Raw genomic sequence first — 17,797 nt, forward strand, 5'->3', positions numbered from 1 at the left:
ATTGCTCTTATGTACAGTATCAATAGACCATGTGATAAACATTGTATTATGGTACAAAAAAAAGAAAACAACAACAAACATTCTAATTGTCGAATTTAAAACGTGAACAAATTTAAACGATTGTTATGAATGGGTTTTAGGTAGGTGTGTAGGTATTATTTATTCTACAAACAACGCAGTCGTAGTTTTCCCCCTCGTTGTTTCTTTGCCTTGCTTGAGGTCGGATACAGGACGTACAATGCATTAGGTGCTTCCATCTGTTGTGGTGTTGGAAATCTAATATCAAGATGGAATTTTACAAGTTATCGAATATCGCAAATTTTACATTTACGTATGCACCTAATTAATTGCGAATCTTAAACGAGAACGAGGGTGATAGAAATCAACGTGTTCTGGATTAAATTATCGTTTGATTGATGCCACGCCTCGCAGGTATTAATAATGGTGGGGTCCAATGTTACTTTCATCGTTTCGAATTTGACGGAATTGAGAATTGACATTAAATTTCAAACACGTCAGGTCTTATAATGTACACGTAGAAGTTATGGAGGCGCGATGGTGTAATAATTTTACGATTAATTCGACCGAACATTGTCACAATGAATTTGTAAAGGTAGGGTACATTCTTGGGAGAGTGATTTTTTTTTAGCGTCGAGGTTTTGTAATTAAATCAACTGCTAAATGTTTTTAATTATTGAAAAAGGTATATTACATGCCTAAACATAGGTACCTAATTGTATCAAAGTATGTGTACCATAACTTATTAATTGAAACAATTGCAGCACCACCTCCACGACATCTGCCCCTGCCCGTGCCCTCGTTCTTCTGGTTCGCAGCTGTAACGTGCATATTGTTGTTTTTGGCATAGTCGAGGGCAGTGATCTTGACAAGTGTGGTGAGAATGGTTTCCAACGTAACATAGTCTGGCAGAAACACTGGCTAATGATGTAGCCAGCAAGAAGATTAGTATCAGTTGTCTGGACATCATTTTGACTACGTATTTTTATCTGCGAAATACATAGAAAAGATGAATACGTATTTATTATTTTGCTTGAGATGTATGAAAATACGGTTTAATTTTAAGTACGAGGAGGGAGAGATAAAGGAATGATTCGGGGGCTGGAATTTTTCGTGAAGTTGTATCTAGTTATTGATGTAGTGTCTCCTACAGTCCTACTTCCTTACTTGACTTGAAAAAAAAAACAATTGATCACTGAACTGAACACCCTAGATACAGTTAATTATGTAGGTATCATGATGAATTAAAATTAGCTTCTTATTAATCCCTGTTGTATTTTTTTTGTTTCAGGTGAGTACAAATTTGTAGAATATAATTATGAGAGACCTCATACGAGAATAGCCAAGAATAGTAAGTCAATAATCATTATGCATGGTGGAAAATTTTTTCAGAATCTGTCAAATAGGTAAATCGATTCATTTCGGCTTTTAAAAAATGTGATTTTTCGCTCTTGAAACTCAGAAATTCGTGTGAAGTGAACTTAAGGAGTAACTTTGTTTTTACAAAAACTAGAAACTCATATGGAGAAGAGGTGGGTTTTCGGATGGAGTGGTGTGGTGGAAATTCAGGGAGATCAATGGACTAAAAGTTTGACCCGGCTCGCTCAAGCGTCCAGGAATTTCAAAACTAGAAATTTTTTAATTTTTTGGGCAAAAATTTAAAATGAGTCGATTGACAAATTAAGGGATCCAAAAAATCCAAAAGAAACTGTTTTTGGGGGAATATCTTGGTCTATAGATCCAAATTGGTTCAAATTTCGGATTTGAGGTTAAAATACAATTTAGAAAAAATAGTAATTTTCTTAACATTTTTCTATGTTGATTTTAGGATCCCCTTCCTCAAATTTTAAGCCCTTAAAGTCAAAATCGGGCACCCCTATGCATATTGTTAGGAGCAAGTACTCGTCTAGAGCTTTCGATTTTTAAAAAATTGCCCTTTTAGCTTTACTAGGAGCTGAATCCAAAGTGTAAACTTTTTTCTTCTCGCCTTCATGCTATTGATTTCTTCTGCATTCAAACATTTTTTTAGCCTTTAGATTTTCTTAGCTCCAAAATTGAGTGAAAGGCTGTGGGTCCCAAATGTGAAAATGTTCCTAATTGAAAAATCTTCTGATTAATGATTTAAGATAAATGTTCTGATTTGGGACACGAGAGACTTGCAATGGACTCGGAAGCGTTTTAAATACTTGTACATGCTTCAAAAAAAATTTTCTAACAAAAAAGTCAATGCTGTACCTATAACAGAATGTTTGGAAATAAATGTAACATTGATTTTTCAAATTTTGGGATATTTTTCAAATGCCTTTCTCTATGTGCCATTTCCCTACTGTCTCCAGATTTTTTTTTATCCATTTCAATTTTTATATTCAAAAGATTAAAAAGCTCGTTTTTCACACAGATCTCGGTTATACAGTATACCTACTAATTTTCAAATTTTTTATGGCTTTCAATCTCCTGTTTTCCTCTCAGTTCGTTTAAAAATCCTGATACCTCAAATATGATTGAAATACGAGTACTTGAAGTAGGTACTCATTTTTAATTTTAAAATAGGTAGGTACTTCAAAATGAAAATTCTGTAACCGACAGTGTGAGGAAGGAGAATATTTTTGAGAGCCTCTTCTACGTAAAATCACAAAAAAAAACCTTGTTACCTAATACCTAGTTACCCTATCACGACATGAAAATTAGAATTACAGTTTATTTTATCATTGGAATTTTTTTGTAATTTTTGGCAATTGCTTTAAAATTTGAATTAAACTTGAAAGTTTTTAGTTCATATTTTCATTTCAATGTAAGTAATAACCAGAATTTTTAACGAAAAAAAAAAACAAAAAATCTACTGTAATAAAGCTAAAATAACGTACTGACCTTTTTTTTTGGTAGGTGACTGACTGACTGACTGTGTGAACTTTTTATTGAAATTTCTGAATTTTCTGTTGTTTAAAAAATAAAATAAAATTGAACTCGAGTATTTGATGAATTGTTGGGGAAAAGTAGAATTTATGTAGGTATAGGTATTAGGTAGATTATAAAAAGTGATCTAGCATTTTTATCATAATATGGTACTCACCGCTTGTTCCCAGATTTATCACCACAACTGAACTCGAAAGATGTTTCATTACAATTGCATTGACAAAAAATAATCGCCTGTTATAAATAGGTAGTGGTTTTAATTTTCACCTATCTTAACCTATTTAAGATTTCTTGGATTTCGGAGAGACGAGTTGAATAAATCTACAGTCGTAATTTACTTTTTAAAGGATTGTGACGAGGCATTTTTGTAAGTGGATCAATGGCCAATTAGTGTTACTTCAACTGCGTGTTTTGGCTGAGAAATGGTTATACATATAGATATAGAATGGGATAGGTGACTGAATTGGCTGCAGACGATATTTAATTTTCGTGATGCACACTTATTTCGAAACAATGTGTAATTGGCAATTTGCAACGAGTTGATAATGTGTAGGTAAAAGTACTTCTACCTACTTTGTCGCGAATTTGATCAGTTTTAAGAAAAATTAATTATTCATTTTTCGCTAATTGACCAAATGACTCAGCCACAGCTATTGATGATTATTTGTGAACAGTAGCCAGGTATTTTGAGAAAATGAATTCTTGCAAGGGAACCTCTCGAGGTGTCCGCCTTCGATTTGAACGGGATTGCGATTTTTGGAAAGAGCATCTAAAACCCCTAAAACCAAAATTTCAGCTGCTCAAATCAATTTTTAGATTTTTGGCGAACATTTGAAAATTCAAAATTGAGCATTTTCAGAGATTTATGCTTTTTAAATAAAAGTACGTAGGTGCTTACTCGATCAGTAAAATGATCAACTGTTTCCAGCCATTCTGGAGCCTCCAGCGCGATTTACAATGTCTCCACAATTTTGAATTTTCTCGTAAATACGTATGTGTATTACCTTGGGCAGCTAAAAATTGAGTTGTGCCGTATACTCAACCTGTTTAACGAGTTTATCCTCATTTGAGTTGATTCCAAGGCGGACACCTCAAGAGTGTTTTTTTGGCCAGATTTGTTAAAAGACCAGTACCTACTTACCTATAGTCAAAATATCAAAAGTTTCCTGTTCGAGAGGAAATTTTCAAAATTTGCACGAATCGCTGTATCCAGTCCAGAATCACCCCCCCCCGCCCCCAATTCCAAATCTCGCAATTTGAAGTCATCTTGGAGCGTCCAGCGCAATTTTTAAAATTCTGGAGAATTTGAGGATTGCACTTTAGGCTTCAGAATGACCGGAAACTATGAAATTTGGATTTTGTGTGTGTTTGTGGGGGGGGGGGGGGTTGATATTAGTTTCAGGACTTGATTTGATCATTTTTACTAATCAAATTCGTACTTTTTGAGAAAAACGCATCAATCACTGAAAATGGTCAATTTTCAAAATTTTCAAATGTTCACCAAAAGAATTTGGGCAGCTACTTTTTGGTTCTGGGGTTTTGGACCATGCTTTTTCCTAACTTTACCGTCACTGCACCGACATAGTTTCTTTAGGGTTTTCGATAGACTTGATGAAAAAAAGTTATCAGTCCACTGTGACGTGACTGGAAGCGATTTGAACCTATTACAGAGAATTACATTATTAGTTTTACTTAGTACCTTACGTTACGCTTAAATTAAGATATTACACGTTCAGGGCGTTAGAACGTGCTTCTATTTTTTGAAATTAGTCATTCGTAAGTTCCATTTGGTTTTAAGTCAACTCTACTTACCTATCTGTAATCTGTAATGTTATTGTAACGTTCTCTCATAGTTCTTTTTTGTTTTTGCAATTCGATCCAACGATGTGTTAAACACGCGAGCAATTGATTTTTAATACGAATACCTACCTACCATACGTTTATAGTTAGGTATAAGTATCGTTACCGTACGATTATTGAGGAAATTTAATTTTTTCATTTTTATAATTTTTTTAAACAAGTATTGTTGTTGTAAGTGGAAGTTACATTTCTTGCAGTTTTTCAATTCTCGATTGATTCGGGTCTTGGTGTACGCTGTCGGCTGTACGCGTATTTCGGCAAAATTCTGTGAGCTGTCTGTAAACTACGTACTTACCTACTTACCTACTTCATCGAATTTGATACGATGGCAGACGAAGCGCAGAAGACGTGTAAAAAACTTACCGAATTGGAGTTGAGGATATTGAAGCGAGGAAATGAAATGAGTTCAGAAGAAGCCAGCACATTTTATGATGATCTCATTTCCTGTTACAAAAAATTCCTGGAGGGAACTCATTGGTTCGACGACATTGGCGACAGTAATTTTCTAAACACGTTCTGGTATGTTGACTTCGTGCAAAAGAAGGTAACACAGTTGGAAAAAATATTGCTGCAGTTTTTCTCACCAACCTACACAATATGGTCTACGAAAACGAAATCCAGTCTTAAGGTGGACGACCAACATGTTAATTCTTCCTCTGAATTATTTTCCTTACTCCGCAAACAAGAATTTTTCATGAAAATGATCGATTCGTTAGAACCGAAAGACTATCTTAATTCAATAGAAGCTGAAGTCAAGTCCAAACAGTTGGACCAGTTTCACGAAAAATTTATTTTGAATCAGAGTGAAGTTATTACGTTGGTTAATGGTGCTTTACTCGACGAGCAAATTGAAATTTCGCAGAAAGTTGTTCAGAAAGTTCTCACATTTCAAACGAAGCTGAAAGGAATTATCTCGCCGATTAAAGCTGTAACTTCGACATTGAATACATCATTGATGAATGAGTATTTCAGTCAAACCGAATCTCCTCGAGCTATCGTCGATTTTCTCGACTCGCAGATGAAAAAACAGAAATATTTGATCGAACAACTCGAATTGATTGAATCGAAAAAAGATATCGAATCGGCAGAAGCAGAAACATTGCATGGTCATCTTTTGCAGCTACACGATGCGTTCGTCAAAAATCAATCCAAAATCGAGACCTGTGTGAGCGGTTCTGCCCTTGACGAGCAGTTACGAATCTCCGCAGAAATCCTCCAAAAAGTTATCACATTTCAGACCAAGTTGAAAAGAATTTTTTCTCCGATCGTGCCACAGTCTAAGGGTGCAGGTTCGATCGACGAAACTCAGCCCAAATTGTCAGAGTCGTTCGGTTACCATATACATAGATTGTGGAAGACAAACCGCTCTGAAAAATAAAGTCGATAAGGTCATGTTTTCACGTGGTTCTTGCGTTGGTGCACCAGAAGAGGCCGAAAAACTCTACGAGTGGTTCAGTTTATATCAAAAGAAAGTCGAACAACTTGTCAGCGAATCCCCATATGATCTCAAAAAGGCGAAAGAAAATTTCGATGGATTTCAAAAAAAGTTGGAAGAATATCGATTGCAATGTAATAAGTATGGGCTTAAAGCTATAGATTCATTATTTTAAAAACCGTAATTACCTAAGGTGTATCAATCTTATTATATTTTTTCAATATTTTTTGAGTATCTGAATTCGATGATACTTATTTTTTTTTTAAATTTTTGTATTACATTTAACGTAAGACGTAAAGTGAAATATTCGTTTACAATTCAATTTAATGCAATCTCTTGTGAATTTATGGAAGTTTCAAATATGAATTTTTTCCAGTTTAGGAAAAAGATAGATATTAGCTCGAGCAAAGCGAGGGCGAAAGCGTTCAAAAATTCGTACCTATTTCAAGAGATGAAAAACATGTGTTTTTTAAAAATTTGTTCATTTTTTGGCTCCAAAATTTTAGAATTTGAATATTTTCAATTTTGGAAATGAAAAGGAAAAGCAATTGCAGACCTGAGCGAAGCGATGGCAATAGCTTGTTTCGAGAAATGAAAAAACAAAATCATTTTTTTCAGGTAAAAAGTGAGGGGTTCCATGGAAAAAGGGCCTTAGTCATTTTTTTGTTTTTTTTTCTTTTACAATTTTGACTGTATTGAAAATTTTTTAAAATCTATTTCACAATTTTCAGTGTTGTTGAAGTGTTCTTCCGTGAAAAAAAAACAAAAAAACAAAATTTTAATTGGAAAATGTTTAGTCCAACCTTGAAAGAATTGGGGGAAAGCTGAATTTCACATTATTTGTTCGAACAGGTCTCTAAAACAACCTATCAGAAGTTGCACCCCGCAACTTGCCGGCTACCCCCGCAAGAGGTCGTTAACCTTTGTCGATACAGGTTTTTCGGCTGTATCGCCGAAATGAAGGGTCCGAGAGGAAAAATGTGCGAACAAAAATTGTTCTACGCTAAATTTCCTATCAGCATGACCAATTCAGCTTTTCCCAAAATGGCGATTTCACCCTTAGTGAGGAGGGGGGAAAGTTGTCAATTTTATGAAAATTGTTTTAAAAAATCAAAATCGACAATTTAAAACGTGAACTGGATTTACGATAGACTCGAAAATATTTTGACCAAAGTTGCACACCACAACTTGTTTGCTACCCCCCCAAGAGGTCATTAACCTTTGTCAGTCTACGTTTTTCGGATAGGTATATCGCCGAAATGAAGGGTCAGAGGGAAAAAAGTGATTGAACTAAAATTATTCTACGTCAAATTTCCTATAAGCACGACCAGTTCAGATAAAATATATTTGTCGATTTTTGGTAAATTTTTGAAAATCAAATTTGGGCCGAAAATGAGAAAAAAAAATCAAAATTTTACCAAATTGAGCTATAAAGCTGAAATTTGGGACATACCCTATTTTTCGACCCGCCAAATCGATTGGAAACGATTTCAAACCGTTTTGAGCAGTTCTGGAGCCTCCAGCACATTTTTGAAACTTCAAATTTTCACAAAATTTCATCAAATGAAGTTGGAAAGTGGAAATTCACACTGAAATCCAATTTAAACACGCTATTAAATCGACTGCTGGTGGGTATGAGTCATTTTGTGGCCACCAGCAACTTTTTGAAAATTCTTGGAGCCTCCAGTAGATTTTTGAAACTTGAAATTTCCACTAAATTTCATCAAAAGCAGTTGGAAAGCTGAAATTCATTCTGTGAACTAATTTCAATACGCTAGGGAGTCGACTGCAAGTGGATTTCAAGTCATTTTGGAGCCTCCAGCGACTTTTTTGAAATTACTGGAGCCTCCAGTGGATATTTCAATGCTCGAAATTTCCATAAAAATTTACCAGAGTTGGAAATCCAAGAGTCTCTGTGTAATCCAATTTCAATACGCTATCAAATCGACTGCAAATCATTTTGGAGTCTCCAGAGACGTTTCGAAAATTTCTAGAGCCTCCATCAGTTTTTAGAAACTTAAAATTTCATAAAAAGCAGTTGGAAAGCTGAAATTTATTCTGTGAACTAATTTCAATACGCTATGAAGTCGACTACCAGTAGATTTCAAGTCGTTTTAGAGCCTCCAGCGACTTTTTGGAAATTACCGGAGCCTCCAGCAGATTGTTCAATGCTCGAAATTTCCATGAAATTTCACTAAACAGAGACACCCTATTTTTGACACTATTCTGAGGTGGATCACAGGCAGTTTTAATCCATTTTGGAGTCTCCAACAGATTTTTATAAACTTATGTTTTTTCAAAAAATGCCACGAAATCTATCCGAATCAACTTTTGGCTAGCCAACTCCATTTCATGAAATTTTGTAGAAATTTGAAAGTTTCAAAAATGTGCTGGAGGCTCCAGAACTGCTCAAAACTGTTTGAAATCGTTTTCCAATTGATTTGGCTGGTCGAAAATAGGGTATGTCTCAAATTGCAGCTTCATAGCTCAATTTTGTAAAATTTTGATGATTTTCAAAAATTCACCGAAAATTGAAAAATATATTTTATCTGAACTGGTCGTGCTTATAGGAAATTTGACGTAGAATAATTTTAGTTCAATTCAATCACTGTTTTCCCTCTGACCCTTCATTTCGGCGATATACCTATCCGAAAAACGTAGACTGACAAAGGTTAATGACCTCTTGGGTGGTAGCAAACAAAATTTTTAAAATTTGAATAGAATTAGAATAATATGATAGAAGAATCACTCAGAAATGAATGAATGATTTGATTTTTTGGATTTTTTCAAATTTTAATTTATTTTGAAAAAAAAACAGAGAGATGAGAGAGATGATTAGCGCTCCTGTAGTTGTTTAGATGAAACATGCATGTAAACAAAAATATCAAAACAAAAAAAAATGGTGATAATAAACGGTGATAGTAGTTCGGAGTTTGGTTACATATTTTTCATTTTTAATTTAAAATTTTCGTCGTTGTTAGATTTGAGTTGTTGTGATCAATGTTCAATATTTTTACCGCAAAACTCACATTGAAGTTCGTGGATGGGCATTCCATATTTGTAAGTATCTCTGTTGATAATATGTTGCACCCTGACGTAGATTTATCGTGAAAAATACCATGATCGTATAGTCATTGTTTACCTTAGAATTATATTTACGTGTTAAAAAACAAATTTCTTGCATAAATCTATCGTCCATGGTGTACTTTCAAATGCATCATCGTTATAATTTTAATCACCTTGGTAACAAGAGTTGTTTTTACTTTTTTCTTCCAGTCACAGAAGATGCCGGTCGATATCTGAAAAATGAGTAATATACGATCCAGACGCGTTGAAATGAATTTAAAGTATGCAACTTCACCCAATTTGAACCAAAAACCTTCAATTAATAATATTTCACTATTGGATTTTTTTTGTATAGGTTTTTCGGAGACTGCTGTATTGAAGGAAGGAGTAACCGAAACCCTTATCGTATCCGTCGTTACGGTTAATTGAATAACGATCGATAAGTCATAATTTATGGATCACTGATAAGGAATCATGTACCACATTTCAATCAATAAACCGTGTTCAACGATTGGATTATTTGGTATGTGATGTGACTATGTGTGTAAAATGTGGCGTATTTATTTCCCTAATACTATCAAAATGCTAACGTATTTGACCGGTTTAGGTGTGATTTTGTTGATATGTGCGACGATCAGGAGTGGAGAGTGTTCGTTATTCTCGAATACTCGAGTTTATTACGAACAAGGCGTCGTTAAACTGGATATGATCGATCTACCAGGTATGTATGGAGAATTAATTCACGATCCTATCATCTCGTATCAATTTCGAAGCTCATTTTCTTACTCTTGTTCTGTAGATCCGGACCCAGAACCGTTCAAAATCGAGCTATCGATGGAGCAACCTTCGCTGGAGTTCTACTCGTCGTCTAATTGCTCCTCCAAACCGACCGAGCACTGCTTAGATTTCCCCGAACATCGCCTACTGATCACTCGAACCAGTGACCGATGTTTCAACGTCAACTTCAGCTCACCTGTCAACAAACCTATCACAGCCACAATCCATCTAGGCCAGTTGCACGTTTACGGTGGAGCCGAACATGCCGAAATGCAATGGCCCATCGATAAAATCCACTACGTAGAGCACGCTTTCGTCACGACCACGTATTACTATCAAGCCATAGTCGAACCTTATTGGCTCACGTCGAACGGATACTATATTTACGTAGACGAATCTGTACCCTTATTCGTAGCCATGGAAGTAAACAAAAGAACGCTATCGCTAACCGCTCGAAGAGAACTACCGTATGTGAAAACAGCCTCGAAAAATTCCCTCGATTTCGTCGTATGCAAATTCCAAAACCCTAGAGTAGCCCAGTTACACGCAGTCAACACCCTGCTAGGCAAACCGGCCGATATACCGGATACGTTCCGGATCCGGCACCCGATCTGGTCAACCTGGGTTAAGTTCAAAGATAGCATAGACGAGAATCGAGCAATGGCCTACGCCAAAGAGATATTCGATCGAGGATACACCGGCCAAATAGAGATCGACGATAATTGGGAATTTTGCTACGGTTCTATGGAACCCCATCCGGGTAAATTCCCCGATCTCAAGCTAGTAGTGAACGAAATCAAAAAAATGAACTTTCGAGTCACCATCTGGATTCATCCTTTTGTCAACGTCGAATGCGAAGATGTCCACGAGATGGGTCTAGAATCCGGTTACTTTGTACGTAACTACGATAACGAAACTCAGATGAAATGGTGGCGAGGACACGCGTCCCAGATTGATTTCACCAACCCGAGAGCTGCCAAATGGTTCAAGAAGAGATTAGAAAAGCTCAGACAGCTTTATAACATAGATTCGTTCAAGTTCGACGGAGGCGAAAGTGATTACTCGCCGAAACCGTCCATGTTCCATACGATGGCCAGAGATCATCCGCATACCATAGTTAAATCGTACGTGAAAACTATTTCGAGCTTGGGTAAAAATGTGCATACGAGAGTGGCTCGTGGTACCCAGAAGTATCCGGTGTTTACCACAATGATGGATAGGGAATCGGTCTGGAGTAATTTGCTCGGATTGTATACGATGATACCTCAAGTGCTTCAGATGAATATTTTAGGATATTCGTTCGTACTGCCGGATATGATAGGTGGCAATGCGTATCACATCAAGGCATCTGAGGAGTTGTTCATCAGATGGGTTCAGGTTAATACTTTCATGCCATCTATGCAGTTCTCTTTATTGCCTTGGGAGTTTGGAGAAAAAGTAAGTGCTGAAAGAGGGGAAGAAATAGTACATTTTACGTTACGTATTTGGTATGATTTAAAAAGAAAATGGTAATTTTGATTTTATAATTGCAGTGCGCGGAGATCACGAAGAAATTTGTCGATTTGCATTATAATTACTCCGATAAGATTATCAATTTGATGAGAAAGAACGTGCAGACTGGAGCTCCGGTTAATCCTCCTATTTGGTGGATCGCTCCTACTGATAAAGTCGCCCTCAAATGCGATAATGGTAATTTATTTTAAAACTCGATATGCTCCAGAGTCCAGGGGTTTGTAAAGTTGTGGAAAGATCAAGTTATTTTTAGGTATTTTTTTTCTAACGATGGAGGAAGTAAAAGAATAGGAATTAATTTCTCAAAATCAGGATTTTTTTGTTGAGAATTTCCAATTTGTGGAAATTTCTAATGTGGACCATTGTTTTTCGATCAGATTTTTCTTCCATTTATTGATCAATTCAGAGTCATTAAAATACAAAATTTTTAATTAGGAAAAAAATTAGGTAATATTTATGTCTAATTCGAATATCGAAATTTTTTTTAAAATATTATTTTATTTTTACGAGACGACATGAGAGGAGGAGCGAGTGTTGGAAATTATCATAGTATTTTTAAAAAAAATTTTGTTAAGAATAATTATTCCAAAGTTGAATTCATCAACGTATGCAAAATCCTAATCAAGGTCGAAGAAAAAAGTTGCAACTTATTCACCATTTTGAGCTTCATAATTTTTATATTGTCTTGAATATTTGGCTAAAATTTGTTGAAAAGTCATGTTAGTGCAAAAAAAAATTGTATTTGATCGGTGGTGATAAGAACATTTTTGATTTTTTTTTCTTATTAGAGTAAATCGGAATAATTTTCTATTTTTTTCACTTCCACTTTTTCTAGAAACAATCCAAACATTTTTTCATTCAAAATAGGCCCTTGAGTCTCTGTATTTTTCATATCGATATTTAATCACTAATAATGTCACACACAAGAATGCTTTTTTTTTTTTTTTTTTTTTTGTAATTTTAACATTTGGAAAAGCTTAACTTAATTGTAATTTTTTGATCTGGAAGAATCAAATTTTTTAGTGAAAAAAACCGGACTAAAAATGAAGTTGTTTTAAATTGGTAATTTTAAAAATTTAAGATGAATTTTTTAGGATTTCTAAAAATTTACGCAAACTTTGTAATTACAAGACAGTACTAAAAATCGAAAAAAATCTGGATTTAGTTCAAAAGTTTCTGACTTCTCATTAAAAGGTTGTTGAAAATTCGTTTTTCCTTCGATTTATTATTTAAAACATTAAAAGTAAAAATAAAATAGTTTTGATGCAAAGAAAGCTACGAAAAAGCTCAGTTTTCTAAACCAATCTTAATTTATTCAAGAAAGAAGGAAGAGTCGTTCTTATTATATTAAGAATGAGGATCTACGTGAGTAATGTGGAACGGTTGGGAGGGAAAAGAGTAAAATTCTGAACACTTCCAGATGTTTGGAGTGAATTTCTGAAGGTATGGTGTCGGATGAAGATCTCGAAAATACTCAAATTTTATTACTGTATTCTTTTGGGATGTGAAGGAAGGTGGGGGGGGGGTAAAAATCTAAAAAACGATGCGTCCAAGACCTGACAGAAATTTTGATATGGTCTTTTTATAACGTTTTACGTTTTGAATTTGACGATTCTCTTGGGAATCATGATTTTCTGAAAGTTCTATCCTGATGAGTGTTTTTCATGTACATCCCACCCCTCCAGCTAAATAAAACTGCTCGGCCAAATAATTTCTCAGAGAAAGCTTATTTTTGATTTTTTTTGTCACACAAAACATGAAATTGGATTTTATAAATTCAAATTCTTGTTGCTGGATTTTCGAAGAAATTGAAAAAAATATTAGAGTAGGTGAGATTGTCATTCGAATGAGTCGTTTTGAGCCACAGGCATAACATTTTTTCAAAATTTTATTTTTTTTCAATTTTTTTTTTGATTTTTGTTTATTTTTTATATTTTGATTTTATGGAAGTTTCTAATTTTAATCTAAGCAGATAATTTAATAGATTTTTTATTAATTTTTTTTTTGAAAAACAAATCAATGTAAAAAATGTTTTTTTCTTTTCAATGTTGATCAAATTTTCAAAGATTAGTCATTCTTACTTGTCAGTAGCCACCATGGAAAAAATTTGAAATGTCAGTAGAGAAATTCTAAGAATACAGGTTGAAGAAAAAAATGTTGAATTAGTTTCAAACTCGCTAGTTCTTCATTGTTTTATTCTTTTTTGAACGGTTTTACTTAAGCTGGAAACATTTTTTTTTTTTTGGTACTTTTGACGGTTTTGTTTTGTAATCATTTCTATGTTTGAACTTTTTTTTTATTATTGAGTAAATTTGCCATTTTTTATAATTTTTGAAAAATAAGTATTTGGAATTTTGGATTAGTGTCGTCAAATTGAGCTAATTTTTTTATCATTTTTTTTTTTTTTTTTTTTTTTTGGTAATGAATAATGATACTTTATATTGATTGGTCACTTTCACTTTTGCTAAAAATATCTCTTCATCTTGGGAAAAAAATAGCTCGAAAAAACCTTACCTGCGACTTTTCACACTCTAACACCAATTATACACAAATATTCATCTAATTTATACCACTGAAATAATTATTTTTAAGCAATAAGCATTTCACTAAAATTCTCGTCTAAATTTCAGAATTCCTGCTCGGCGAAGACACTCTAATAGCGCCAGTCTTAATCGAAGGTAAAACCTGTCGCGACATCTACCTTCCAGCCGGATACTGGAAAGATGAAAACTATCCAGAACGTGCCATTATCCAAGGACCAACTTGGCTAAAAAATTACGAAGCTCCGCTCGAAGTGTTACCTTATTTTACCAAAATGACCGCCAACCAGGTTGAAACCCTCGTGTATCTTGAAGCAGGCCATTATCAGAATAACTGGACGATCGCTCTGATCACTTTGGGCATCGTTGTTGTCGTTTATTCAGTTATACAAGTCGTATCGAGATTCCTGCGTTTAAGGAAGAGGGTACTGACTTGGTATAAACATTCGAGATTGAGTAATTGTTTTTTACCTAAATGAAAATATTTACGAGTAATTATGGGGACACGAGTTGCTGGTTTTTGAAACTGATCCATGGATGATTGGATGTGTTCGTGGAAGTGAGGAAAAGATGTGCTCAATTTTTGGCTGTTTCTTTTTTCTTTTCCTTTCACTGTTATTACAATGATGATTAATTATTTAATTAGATTAATATTGTAAGCTAGATTGCGCTTTTTCCTTTCATTTTTTTTTCTACCATTAATCTTTGCAAGCTGTGATAACATTTGTACCCATTTATATACCTATTATGTTCTTGTTGCTACTTATTACTTGAATATTTTTTTTTTAAATACTTCGGGGCGTTTTTGAAACGACGATGTATTATTTATTAATTATCTATCACGTGTGATGGTGTGTCATTAATGGAGTTTTTCTTCATCTAAATACAAAATAAGTCTGAGTCGAATATATTGTATAAAATATATTATTACCATGAAAACTGCATTGACTGAAAATTTTTGTAATATTTATTTGGGACTTCAACAAGTGTGATTTTTTAAGGATTTTTTTTTGAAAATAATTTTTTAGTTGTGTTCATTGTCGAGGATTTTTTTTTCAAAAACCACGTTCCCTGAACAATTTTGAGATAATATTTCCATAAATGGAAATTGATTCATTTTTAGGATACGAAATGTGAAAGTAAACTTTTACAATATTCGATTTTTTGAGTGTTTGTGAAATTTTTTGACAAAATCGAGTACCTGGACGTAGGTACTTGAGTTATGTCTGACAACGTTGTCGCGGCTGGAGGTGGAAGTTTGTGTTTATTTAACACGTGGTGGCATGATTCGAGTAGGTTACAATATTTTCGTTTGAACAGGTTAAAGTAGTGTGCCTGTAACATCGAAGTGTGAGGTTGTGTTTTCAACGTTCATATCGTGAACGATCGTGCATTTTCCTTCATAAACTCGATGTTGAAATAATTTATTTCAAGTTACCAAAATGATTTTCACAAAGTTTAAATTATTGATGTGGAAAAATGTTCGTTTACGACGATACCATTGGATCGTTACGTTGATTGAACTGATTTTACCAATTTTGATCGCGTTTCTTCTCACTCAAGTCACTTCATCGCAGAACACCTCGAGTATTTCTAAGAAAAAAGCCACCATTCATTCGCCTGTTTCGAGAAAAGATTTTGTTGAGAAGACCAAGTCAATTACGTTGTATTATGCGCCTTCGAATCGTGCCACTGATGATTTCATGGATAAGATTAAGAGCAAATTCGGTAATTATCTCATTTTTGCAACATTTTTACTACGATCAAGTATAAATAGGTTCAATTTATTTTTTAAAAAGTGAATTTTCTAGGAGGAGTGTAATGAGAGGAGAAATTGACCCTAAGTGATTTCAGATATTTTCTTGCAAGCCTTGAGATCGATAAAAAATGACGAATTTTTAAAGCTCTCTGCGAAATTGTTTACGAACTGAAAAAGAAAATAAGAAAATACTTGGAACCCTTTTCCAATGGGTTATTTTTGAATTCATGAATTGTACCAAGGCACGTACGATGATCTGTAGCTACCTTTTAGCTGTTGCATGTAAATTGTTCCAATAATAAAATATATGAGACCTAAACCAATTAAAATTCGTGGGTATCGTAAAAACGCCAATTAACTAATTATTTTGTGTGCTATTTCAAACGTTCTTCCAATATTCTCGCTTGGAATCAATTTAGGAACCTTGAAGCTGTTGAAATTATTTCTTAAGTTCAAGATGAATACAAATTTTAAAAAAATGATCATAAATTTTTAATAAGAAAATCGTACTTTACCTATCTATTTTCTTGAGTGAAGTCTGATGTTTAAACATAATGATGAAAGAAAATGTGATACTGATACTGGGTCTGTTTTCGTGATTTCCACAAAAATCCAAAATTGATTTGCATTTTTCAATGTTTTAAACGGAAACCATTATGAAATTTACCCAATTCTATGTTCGAACATATATGTAATAGAAGCAATAGATATCCATATTTTACTGAAATTTGTTTCCAATTTTCACGAAAAAAATCGCCAGTCTCACCAGCTTTCCAGATCAGCCCCATGAAATGAAATTATCGAACCTAACGAGCTCGCACCGGGAATAAATGTTCCTCCCTCGAAGAATAATATTTTAATTTTTTATTACAAAAATACCGGGAACCCTTTTGTTAGGTCCCGAGGATCTTGCTTGTTGTAAATTGTGTATTTTTCAAGAAGGAGAATGGAACGAGGTGGAGGAAAGCAATTAGGTATTGATTTATGCGGAGGTCAACCTTGATGTGCGATAGATTAAATACCTACGTTTATGATAGGTTTAGGTATACCCTATCCTTTCAGGGTGGGGAAAGAAGGAAAATTTCATGCCTAAAAAATTACTTTTGAAAATTTATCCGTGGTAACAATTTTAATTTTTTTTGTTAATTCAGTTGATATACGCTAAGTATTATTAAACGTCCTACCTGCTTGTGATCAAGTGCGAAAGTAAATATAGGTGTTATCGATGAGCCATTTTTTTTTTTGAATAACATCATTTAGTATCATGAGGTACCGTACTATCTTCAAAGTGAATTTTATGTAGATTAGTCGACTGAGGAGATACACCTACTGAATGTACTATATTAATACACTTTATTTTAGCAGCACTCGAGAAAAATGGATAAAAATTTAAATGTGGGCGGAAATGATTTACTGGGTGAAATGTGAATTTCGAAGAAATATTGAAGAGCATGGTACCTAGTACCTACTTAATTTTCTTATCTGTGTGTACTTATTTCGTCATCAGAAGTGCTTGGGATTTTAGTCTCACCTTATTAATAAAAGGTATAAGTAATTATATGGACGAGGCAGGAATATTATTAGAAATTGAATGTATTCTGATTTCACGTCATAGTGCGTTTCCTGTACTTACTGTTTGAACTTCGCCTGACAATCTTGTGGCCCAAAATTGTACAGTGTACACTACACGTATAACATTTTTTTTTTTTTTTTTGGAATTAAAAATTTGATTTACTGGTTCTGAAATAGCGTCAATTTTTTTCTGTCAAAATTATATCGTATGGGTAATTTCATGCCAAATTGGCGGATTTTTGCACGAGGGGGGGGAGGTCTTCATTTTTTAGGTTTCTGTTTTTGTTTAAAACAGCGGTGAAATTTTTTCAATATGCTTCACTCCTAAAATTATTGCACGAAAAA

General features: G+C 34.1%; 2 protein-coding genes and 1 long non-coding RNA gene across 6 annotated transcripts in view; 2 read left to right on the forward strand and 1 right to left on the reverse strand.

Annotated features, from left to right (window-relative positions):
* The window catches only part of LOC135849523 (phospholipid-transporting ATPase ABCA1-like), a 55,020-nt gene that overhangs the window by 17,758 nt on the left and 19,465 nt on the right, over window positions 1-17,797 (forward strand). The window contains exon 1 of one of the 2 annotated variants that reach the window (XM_065370009.1): window positions 15,438-15,849. The exons of the other annotated variant lie outside the window; for it this stretch is intronic. Within the exon in view, the coding sequence (XP_065226081.1) occupies window positions 15,564-15,849 (286 nt within the window). The 5' untranslated portion in view covers window positions 15,438-15,563. Of the gene's footprint in view, window positions 1-15,437; window positions 15,850-17,797 lie in introns of those variants that run through there. 2 annotated transcript variants of the gene reach the window in all.
* Window positions 68-3,363, reverse strand: LOC135848091 (uncharacterized). 2 transcript variants are annotated; one of them, XR_010559309.1, is made up of 3 exons: window positions 3,089-3,363; window positions 2,887-2,951; window positions 68-1,007 (listed from the first exon to the last, which is right to left on the reverse strand). It is a non-coding gene; the product is annotated as an uncharacterized LOC135848091 (long non-coding RNA). The 2 variants fall into 2 exon arrangements; XR_010559310.1 differs by lacking the exon at window positions 2,887-2,951.
* On the forward strand, window positions 9,129-15,065 carry LOC135849524 (myogenesis-regulating glycosidase-like). Of its 2 annotated transcripts, XM_065370016.1 has the most exons (7): window positions 9,129-9,286; window positions 9,503-9,573; window positions 9,648-9,815; window positions 9,900-10,013; window positions 10,092-11,506; window positions 11,602-11,758; window positions 14,212-15,065. In XM_065370016.1, exons 3-7 carry the CDS (start codon window positions 9,767-9,769, stop codon window positions 14,598-14,600), a joined length of 2,124 nt encoding a protein of 707 aa, XP_065226088.1. In that variant the 5' UTR covers window positions 9,129-9,286; window positions 9,503-9,573; window positions 9,648-9,766; the 3' UTR covers window positions 14,601-15,065. The 2 variants fall into 2 exon arrangements, with proteins under 2 accessions (XP_065226088.1, XP_065226087.1); XM_065370015.1 differs by lacking the exons at window positions 9,129-9,286; window positions 9,503-9,573; window positions 9,648-9,815 and having other exon boundaries at window positions 9,822-10,013.

This window comes from Planococcus citri, chromosome 5 (genome assembly GCF_950023065.1).
Source record: "Planococcus citri chromosome 5, ihPlaCitr1.1, whole genome shotgun sequence".
In the NCBI taxonomy this organism is placed as follows: domain Eukaryota; kingdom Metazoa; phylum Arthropoda; class Insecta; order Hemiptera; family Pseudococcidae; genus Planococcus; species Planococcus citri.